The sequence below is a fragment of the Maniola hyperantus genome, chromosome 20 (assembly GCF_902806685.2).
Source record: "Maniola hyperantus chromosome 20, iAphHyp1.2, whole genome shotgun sequence".
NCBI lineage: Eukaryota > Metazoa > Arthropoda > Insecta > Lepidoptera > Nymphalidae > Maniola > Maniola hyperantus.
In genome coordinates, this window is record NC_048555.1 from 12,875,970 (window position 1) to 12,885,804 (window position 9,835).

Genomic DNA, 9,835 nt, shown 5'->3' on the forward strand with positions numbered 1-9,835 from the left:
ACAGACAACAAAGTGATCCTACTATAATCCTGTGGAAATAAATACCTTCGAAAAGCCTTTTAGGGTCCTTCTCCTCCAGGGTGAGCAGCTCCCGGGCAGCCTTGCGGATCCTGGCCAGGGTGTATTTGACCCTCCACACTTCACGCTTGTTCCTCAGCCCATACTCTCCAATGATCTTCAACTCCTGGTCCAGACGAGCCTTCTCGAATGGACGCCGGGGGGTTACATAGGTCTTCGAGAAGACCGAGGGCACCCGGTTGTTAACCATGATAAGCTAGTCAACACATAAATAGAACGTTTACTACAAGCAACAAGCGTTACTCACAACATTATTGCTGTTAGTAGATTGATAATATTGTAACTTTTATGATTTGAAAAGAGCAACTGCAAAATTTCTTGTCAGCTTGTCTCAGTAGAATCTGCTTTCTGAACAGATAGCAATCCAATTTGAGGTCAATGGCAATTTGAGTATGGTCCACGCAAACAGCAGTCAAGGCTAGTAGCTAATAAGTTTGACATAAATATCATTAATATTCCCACAACTTACTTCATCAGTGTGGACTACATGAATTTCAACCCCCTATTTCACACCCTTAAGGGTCAAATTTTCAAAAATCCTTTTTTAGTGGATGCCCACATCATAGTAGCTAACTGCATGCCAAATTTCAGCCCAATCCGTCCAGAAGTTTGAGCTGTGCATTGATAGATCAGTCAGTCAGTCAGCTTTTCCTTTTGCATATTTATATGATTGTCATGCATATTGCTCATGGCATTTATGCTAAGCAGATTACTGACGTTCTTTCACAACACATCTCATACCTATTTCAAATACCTATCATGACAAATATTGAGCGTGTAATGCATAGATAGAATCATCTAACCAAAAAATTTATAGATTTATATTTTGTTGGGGAGAGTATGTCGCCACTAGCCGTTGCAAACGTCAAATACCAGGTGCAGAGACAATGAACAAGAAAGCACCTGGATTAATACGCTTGGGAATATTAGCACGTGGCATTACTGTCGCCTTTTTTTCCCAAACATCAACCTATGGAGGCTGCGGTTCTACTTTTAAAAGGCATAATATAAAATTTAAGCTTAAGTAGGTACTTATATTAGGTTTAATGTGGGTAACGGGTAGGTAAATACATATCAAATTAATCGTGGTATGTCTATGTACCTGTTATCTACATTATAATGTCGTTAAACCACAAAATAAGCTAAAATCGCAAAATGAAATACATGGATAGGTACATTACGAGGTTATGTTTTGAAATCAGTTTTCATCCTGAGATAAATTAAGTTATTGGGTTAATATTCTGCTCTATTCATTCATACATAAATAGACAGCCTCAAAAGAAAGTATATTTTAAATAATGGACAATAGGAAATACGAAATTATTAAATAAACACACCTGCAACTAACGCCACCCGCCGAAAAAGAACAAATTTCAAAATGACAGAATCAAAATGTATTTCACGTTGTCTATGGTCCTTAATCATAATACATTCTCACTCATTTCCTGTTTAGCAATGCAGCCAACTGCTAAAACGTATTCGTTACACTGGTTATGCGTTTGTGCACTGTATTCAATTCATCACAGCAATTCATTGACACTATCAATTTCAAATGTTCGTAAGATCGATTTTGAATTTCTCTAATTTCTTCACAATTTACTTCTAATCACGATGCTATTCCTAGTCTTGAAAAATGAATAATCAAGTATAAACATAATTAATTATCAAATTAAAAAAAAATATATATTATAATCACATTTGACTTGAGGATGAATTTTTTTCAATCTATACTATTAATATTATATGGTTCAACAGATTTTGATGAAGTTTGGTACAGAGTTAGCTTATATCCCGGCAAAGGACATAGGCTACTTTTCATCCCGGAAAATTAAAGAGTTCCCACGGGATTTTAAAAAACGTAAATCCACGCGGACGAAGTCGCGGGCGTCATCTAGTAATAAATAAAGTGTAAATGAACAGGATTGTTTTAATTTTAATTAATAAATATACTCAATATCTCTGACAATGTAATTTAAGATAATTATTAATTATTATAATCAATCATGTAATCAGTAATTTTTCAGGTACTGTCAGTTCAGTACAAAATAATAATAAAAACTCTCTTGAAAAAGGACCCCGGATGGGTTCGAAACTAGTCGGGCTAACGTCGACTACACACGTGAGTAAGCCGGGACAGATATTATTTATAATGGAAATCACTCACGGTAGTTTAAACGCTAAAACAGTACAAAATAATTTAAAATTTCTTGTATTTTAAGAAGTTTCGATACTTTTTCGGATTCAAACCGTAAGCTTTGAGTCTTTCATCAGATAAATTGCTCAAAGGATTATTTGACTTTTCATTTGTACTGGACATTTTATTTTTTCTCTTAAACTTATTCTGACTATCTTTTTTACTCATGTTAACTTGCGAATTATTTTCTTGTTTATTTTTATTTTTCTTCTGTTTCTTTTTGGGAATGTTGGTGCTTAAAACACGTTCTAATTTACGTTTCAAACTATTTTTCTTTATATCAGCACCTTTCGCTCCATTATTTTTAACTTGTTGACTATTAATTACACTACTTTGATCCTTCTGTTCATTTAATGTTTCAACAATGAAAGAACTTTCGTGTTTATTTTTCTTTCTATCGCCTTTTTGTCCATTAACTTTTTCATCTGTGACTTTAGTCGGAGCTTCATTGGTTACAGTATCCACTGTAAAAGAGTTTTTAGCCTTTTTCTTTTTAGTAAGTTGTGTATTATTTTCATTATTAATATCTGAAGTGTTACTAATTTGACTATTTACAGATTCTTTTCGTTGTTTTTTATCTTTTGATTTAATTTTATATATTTCACTAGTAGTGAATTCTTTATATGTTTTATTTTCTTTAGATCCATTACTTTTATTAAGTTTTAAGTTGATTTCTTTACTTAAATCATTGCTAACAGCACTATTTGCAGGCTCTTCTCCTATTTTTCGTTTAATTCCATCTTCTATATAGTTTTGGTTGATGTTGCCAGTATCTAACTCTGCGAAGATATTTTCTGAAGAGTAGCTATCATGTTTTCGTTTCTTCTTTTTCTTAGGTTTCTCAATATTGTCCTCTGTTCTATAAACATCATTTACTGAACACTCCATAGCTTCATTATCGTTGCCTTCTTTGTTAGAACCATGTTTATGTTTAGTTTTGCTCTTTTTCTTGGATACCTGTTCATTTCTATTAATCGTATCACTTTCTTCAATGTCTTGGATAGCAGTGTTGTCCTCACCAATAATGTTATCGTCTGTTTCGTCTGGATTATCTTGTTCTTTATTTTTCTTTTTCTTCTTCTTCTTTCTTTTTTTGTTAATTTCTTCTGGTGGTACTACTATTTCTGGTTCTCTGCAATTAGTCAAAGTATTTTTTATCAATATTAAAAATTACAAATGTATATCATTGTAGACAACAATAGGGTTTTTGGAGTTAAGTTGAGATAGCAATCCTACACACCCGCACCCGCACAGCCCTCGCGCAAACCCAGTGCGGGAAAGCGCGGGTGATGTGCGAGAGTGCGGAGCGTCCCCCGCTTCATACCGCTATAAATGCCGGAACAGATTTGGATGTATGGTGGATCTTTAGAATCCTTACATCATCCCGAGTGACACTGGCTATAATTTTTTGAAATAAAATCAATGTGGCTTTACGGCGCCATTGAAGTTAATTTTTAGGGTTCCGTTTTTTAATTACGACTTGTTTACTACAAATATAAATAATATTCCTATCACAAACTTACTGAGGCAATTCCTTAAACAGACTGGGCAGGATCTTCTTCTTGAGCCTCTCGTCGGCCGCCTTCTGCGAGTACGTGTTCACATCCCCTCTCTCCACATTCTCCGGCCGATACTTGACGATCTTCTTCAAAGGCACCCATTGCGTTAGTTCTCTGTCGTCTGCTAGAAGGATCTACAAGCAAAATATGAATTGTAGCGTTACTATTAAACTGATGTTTTAGAAACGACATAAGATTATTAACACGTTAAATGCGTAGAAAAACAGCGAGAGAGACATAGTTTTTAATGTACACATAATGTTTAAGCATTGAGGTCGATTCTCTTGTACACAATCTCTATACTAAATTAAATTAACAGGTCTAAATCTAGTACTATCCTTTTCCGCAAGCAACATTATGAAAATGTAATTAGGCACACTATGTGGGTAAGGCCGATAGTGGGTGATCCGCAATTAAAGTGTTAATTTATTTACAATGAACCAAAAGCTTATTTTTGCTATAATCTCCTGAAACAGGTCGAATCTGTATGATGCAACATGCAGCATGCGAAATGCACCGCCCGCCCTGCTGCGTGGTGGTGGTGCGTATTGCCTGGTGGCTGGTTTTCTCTGCATGTTTAGCAGTGGGAGGGCGGGCGGTGCATTTCCTGTTTCAGCGGATTATAGCAAAATAAGCTTTTGATTCATTGTATATCATGGACTTCTGCAAAATAACGCCTGCTTCTATACAGTTAATGTATTTATTAAAAATAGTATAATCGGACTCATTTGATGTGGTGAGTTTCAAATCACAACGGTACTAAAGAAGAAAAAAAGAGGATAGATAAAGTTACCTCTTCAATAGTTAACCCAAAGTTATTAGGAACAACGTCCCTATACTTGAACCGAGTAGGCAGGTCTCCTCCAATCACATCTTCGCAGTCCATCTTGTAGTACTCCTCCATGAACTCCGAGTACTTCTTCTGAAGGTCGGGCACAAACTTGGGTTTGTCGTCCGACAGAAGTTGGGCCAATTTGGATTTCCGTTTTCGGTTCCGGCGTTTTTTGCCCATGTTGCGTTTTAACTCTTCTAGAAGATCCAGTTTTGCTTGCTTCGGGTCGTAGTCTGCGTCCATCTGTGAATTTTTTTTGTATAGTAATATTTTCAATTCATATTTTATTAGGACAACCATAAAAATGTTAGATCTTTACCATATTTAAATCTATACACACACACATTATTAATAGGTGTCACAACATATTATGCCAAAAGAAATCTTCTAAATATGTAAAAGGAAAAGGTGACAGACTGACTGACTGACTGACTGGGTCAGTCGGTCAGTCAGTCTGTCACCTTTTGACCTATCTATCTGACTGATCTATCAACGCACAGCTCAAACTACAGGATGGATCAGGCTGCTGAAATTTGGCATGCAGATAGCTATTATGATGTAAGCATCCGCCTACCGCTAAGAAAGTATTTTTAAAAATTCAACCCCTAAGCTAAGGGGGTGAAATAGGGGTTTGAAATTTGTGAAGTCCACGCGGACGAAGTCGCGGGAATAAGCTAGTTAATAAAATTAAAAATATATCTTACATTAAAATCTTCATCTTCACAGTGAGGATCGTCTTCATCCACATCTTTGTTTTGTTTACTGTATTCCTGGTGATCGTATTTTTCCCAATTTTCTGAAATTTTATAAAAATCGATTGACAGCTTATCATAAAAATCTTGTAATCCATACTAGTGAAAATGTATATTGTCAAATGATGATAATAAAAAGCCCAGCTGAGTTTGTTGTAGGGTTTGTTTATTTGAAACCATAATCCTTTGGTTTTAAGTTAACATAATTATCACCATTACATCAATTATCTTACAAATTCAACAATTGATATAATTAATTAGATGATAGAATTACTGGTACACAGACAGAAGGGGAAGGACAGTTTCCACAGGGTTTTCAAAATACTTAAATCTACGCAGGGTTCTAGGGCATGCGGGAATCGACCGAAAATGGTCATGACCCTCAGCAATGAGAATCACGGTGCAGAGAGGGCTATCTCACCAATCTCCAGTTCATCATCCAAGTCGGGGAACTGCGGTTTCTGGTCATCCGCATCCCCGTAGTACTGCTCATCAAACAGTGCTTTCATTCGTCTGTCATGCTCCTCCGGGTCGAAGTCGCCTTCTATGTCCGCATCCTGGAATCCAACATAGTTTTTAAACCGACTTCGAAAAAGAGGGTTTGTGTTCAACCAGTTCAACCAGTTCAACGTATAAATGTATGTACATATGGCCGCGAATATTTCAAAGACTAATTGAACCAATTTTGGTAACGTAATTTATATATTTTCAAGAAGGTTTTATTATGATAAAATAAATATAATAAACGTCTGATTGCAGCCAAGCGCTGGTGTATAATATTTAAAAAAATGTATAAGAAATACACCTAGGTATCATTTTTATTTTTTATGTATAAAGTAATGTACACGTTATACATTAATGCACACTTATGTCACCAATAATTTTGACATGCACTGATTTCTCCAAAATTTCTGAACCTATTTGAAAAAAAATTTACTCAATAGAGCAAGTTGATGAGAAGATGGTACAAAAAATTTCTGGATCCCACTTTTTAACACTGATGCTGCAGGGTTACTGTTCATCTAAGTCATGGGATTTAAAAAAAATTGGGCTGAATTGAGAACCACCTCCTTTTTGGAACTCGGTTAAAAACTCAAAGAGTTATGGAGGTTCGTCCGAGGTTGAGAATTTGGGAAGCAACGTGTTTCATCTGCGCCACTTCCGGGAGGATGCATAAAGGTGAGGGGAGGGGGGGGGGGGGCTCCCCCGGAAGCTCACCTGGAAAGCCAGATCTTGGTTGCCAGTGACCTCCTTGATCTTAGCGATCTTCTCCTGGATCTCCTTCAGCTTGAGCGCCTTCATCCGCGCTATCTCCTCCATCTTCTGCTTCTTCTCCTCTTCCTTCCTGGTGCGAAGGTCGGCGCGCTTGCGCGAGCGCCGCTCGTCCTTGGGGCGGATGTAGTTCATTGTGCGCGGGAAACGTTTCAGCTGGAAACAAAATGTTGTTTTGTTTACATCTGTATCAAAAGTGTTTGTTTGTTAGTTAGTTCTTTCATCCTGTCCCTACGGAGCAACTGCCTGCCTGTCGGTCTGTCTATCTGACGTGTCTGTCGGCGATACTAACCTATCTTCAGTTGCTTCTCATCTTCCTCCAGATCTGCATCATCTCTGATCTCGTCTTCTGCTTCACCAGGTCTCGGTCTAGTAAGATACTCACATACTCGTCATCAGGCTCCTCAAAGCGGAAGTTGTAAGCGCGCTCGAACTTGCCCTGCTCCTCCACTTGCTTCTCATCTTCCTCCAGATCTGCATCATCTCTGATCTCGTCTTCTGCTTCACCAGGTCTCGGTCTTGTTAGATACTCACATACTCGTCATCAGGCTCCTCAAAGCGGAAGTTGTAAGCGCGCTCGAACTTGCCCTGCTCCTCCACTTGCTTCTCATCTTCCTCCAGATCTGCATCATCTCTGACCTTATCTTCTGCTTCACCTATATCGCCATCTTCTAAATACCTGCAAATATTATAATTACTTTACTACTTAATAGGTTTGAATTTTGGCCAGTTACAATATTGAAATGTCTGGAATGCAAGCTATCCCTGTACCAAATTTTGTCAAAATCGGTTAAACAGATAAGCCGTCAAAAGTTAGCAGACAGACATACACACTTTCACATTTAGTATATTGGTATAGTATGAAGTTAAATGAAAGCTTAGCCTTACCTTTTGTTCAGAATATAGTCTCTAAGGAAAGCTTCTCCATCATTAATCTTAGGGTCGGACCACAACGCCCGCAGCGGCGCCAGGTCACTCTCTAACTCTTGATCTACGTGCTCTGCTTTCCCAATGAGGTAGTCTTTCAGCTTGTCTTCCTGAAATCCATGCAAAGTTAACTGCGTCAAAAGTTAAAAGCGACTGCGACGCGCGACACAAATCATCACATGACACTTAGGCTGAGATCTATAGAGCGCTCAGACTTAAGATTAAAACGAGACAGATTTATGTAAGAGATGTAGCTCTGTCTCGTTTTAACTCTGCCTTAAGTCTAAGCTAAGTCTGAGTGCGCTCTATAGATCTCTTCCTTACTATCGCGTGTCGCTGTTGCATACCACAGTCCACCTTAATGGTTTGAAATAGAAGATTTTTAATCAAGTAAACATTTAAAAAGAAACAGCATTCTGAACCAGTGGTAAATTAAACTAGTTAACGATTCAAAAGCACTTGTAATATGTCTACTTGATTAAAATATATTCTATTCTATTCTAAAAGTGCTTTTGAATCAGCTTCGGAATGAGTTGCTCCAACAGTTTTGATAGTTTAAGTGATACTGTGAAATAGTTTTTTAGTTTCGTGCCTCTAACTAAAGGAACAAAGGAACCCTTATAGCAATAGGGGAATCACCCCTCCTCATACCCTGATTGCCATCTCAACCTGTCACAGACTATGTGGAAAAAACATTACGATTTGACTCTTGTCTTACTTTAGCACCTTTGTCATCATCAGGCTGGTCAATCTCAGCTTTCTTCTCAATGCTGAATATGTTTGGATCTTCATCATCTTCATCATCACTGTCACCAAATGTCAACTTTTTAGTTTCTGGTTCCTTCTCTGTAAGCCAAAAAAATAATATCAAACAAACATGTCACCACAGTTAGGGAACTTCTAACAAAACGTTGAGGCTTCGACGTCACTGGCAAGCATCAAGTTAGTATTAATATAAATACATTTGACACAGGTAGCCCAACTTTTCTATGATTTCACATCATCATCCCAATCCATATTATAAATGCAAAAGTGTTTGTTGGTTTGTCCTTCAATCACGTCGCAACGGAGCAACGGATTGACGTGAGTTTTTACATGGGTCTAGTTAAAGACTTCGAGAGTGCCATAGGCTACTTTTTATCCGGGAAAATCAAAGAGTTCCCGCAGGATTTTGAAAACCTAAATCCACTAGAACAAAGTCACAGGCATCAACTAGTAGCCTAATATTTGGCATATCATGGATTCAGGATCAAACCGAGAGTTCCCCCACTCTAGTTCACTCTGGTGTCAAACAGTAATGTTACCTTTCTCCTTTTCAAGTTGTTCATCAAAGAACTTATAGTTAGGGTCATATATCCGTGGGTCCTTGGTCTTCAACAGTGCCAGGGTCTTGAGGAACTGCTTCTCCACCTCCTCGGAGACCTCCACTGGCTCATCACTCTCATCCTCACTATCAGACGATGAAGAGGCATCCGAGTTCAAAGGTTTTGAGCCATATTTCTGTTCCACTGTAAGAATTCCATAGTAGTATAATGAGTGGTGATACTACAAGGATTTAGTTAAGACTTTTGCTTCCTATTCAGGGGTTTTGGTCTTTGGTTCTTGAGATGATTGTAAAAAAAGAGGAATCCCACCACCACTACATAGTAATAAATAAAAAACTGGCCAAGTTCTGCCAAATTTCACGATTCTAGGTCAGCGGGAAGTACCCTATAGGTTTTCTGGACAGACTGACAGACAGACATCTATAAGGGTTCCTTTTTTTCTTTTTGAGGTACGGAACCTTAAAAATAGACAGGCTGTTATGATTGGTAGGGTTTGTTTACCTACACCTTATGTTACGAGAGAAAAATGGAGTAGAGGAACTTTGAAAGGCTTGTAAATCAAAGAAATAGGATTAAGATCCACTTACATTTATGCAATTCTTCTTTTTCTCGCCAAGCATCGTACTTTTTGGCATACGCGTTCTCAGTTTTGATCGCCAATTCCTCCTCAGAGTCTTCATCAAAGAGTTTCTTTTTAGACATGTTTTATAAACTGTTCCATTCACCATTGGATAATAATAAATTGTGACAACATAATATTGTTAGTAAACCGAAAACTCCAAAGCATGGCACAGGCACGGTCCTTTGAATTTTGATAAATGATAACCAATAACACAACTTCACAAGTCACAACACAAAAGCAACCTAAAAAATCGTCTCGACCATAGATCTCGACT

At 37.7% G+C, this 9,835-nt stretch overlaps 2 protein-coding genes across 3 annotated transcripts in view; both read right to left on the reverse strand.

The window, feature by feature from the left end:
* The window catches only part of LOC117991744 (small ribosomal subunit protein uS4), a 100,205-nt gene that overhangs the window by 1,985 nt on the left and 88,385 nt on the right, over positions 1 to 9,835 (reverse strand). Inside the window, exons 1-2 of one of the 2 annotated variants that reach the window (XM_069505479.1) lie at positions 1,416 to 1,528; positions 46 to 274 (exon numbers count right to left, since the gene is read on the reverse strand). In XM_069505479.1, coding sequence (XP_069361580.1) covers positions 46 to 268 — 223 coding nt within the window. In that variant the 5' untranslated portion in view covers positions 269 to 274; positions 1,416 to 1,528. Of the gene's footprint in view, positions 1 to 45; positions 275 to 1,415; positions 1,529 to 9,835 lie in introns of those variants that run through there. The other variant, XM_069505478.1, reaches the window with a different exon arrangement.
* On the reverse strand, positions 1,994 to 9,795 carry LOC117991736 (protein KRI1 homolog). Its single transcript, XM_069505486.1, has 11 exons — positions 9,527 to 9,795; positions 8,919 to 9,122; positions 8,333 to 8,460; positions 7,576 to 7,724; positions 7,222 to 7,366; positions 6,634 to 6,843; positions 5,837 to 5,972; positions 5,368 to 5,459; positions 4,625 to 4,906; positions 3,796 to 3,965; positions 1,994 to 3,404 (listed from the first exon to the last, which is right to left on the reverse strand). Exons 1-11 carry the CDS (start codon positions 9,639 to 9,641, stop codon positions 2,276 to 2,278), a joined length of 2,760 nt encoding a protein of 919 aa, XP_069361587.1. The 5' UTR covers positions 9,642 to 9,795; the 3' UTR covers positions 1,994 to 2,275.

Coding starts and splice junctions, on each gene's coding strand:
- LOC117991736 (XM_069505486.1), bottom strand. CDS start 9,641: ATGTCTAAAAAGAAACTCTTTGATGAAGACTCTGAGGAGGAATTGGCG. Junction 7,367..7,575: donor GACTATATTCTGAACAAAAG/GTAAGGCTAAGC, acceptor TAATATTTGCAG/GTATTTAGAAGATGGCGATA. Junction 5,460..5,836: donor GGATGATGAACTGGAGATTG/GTGAGATAGCCC, acceptor ATAAAATTTCAG/AAAATTGGGAAAAATACGAT.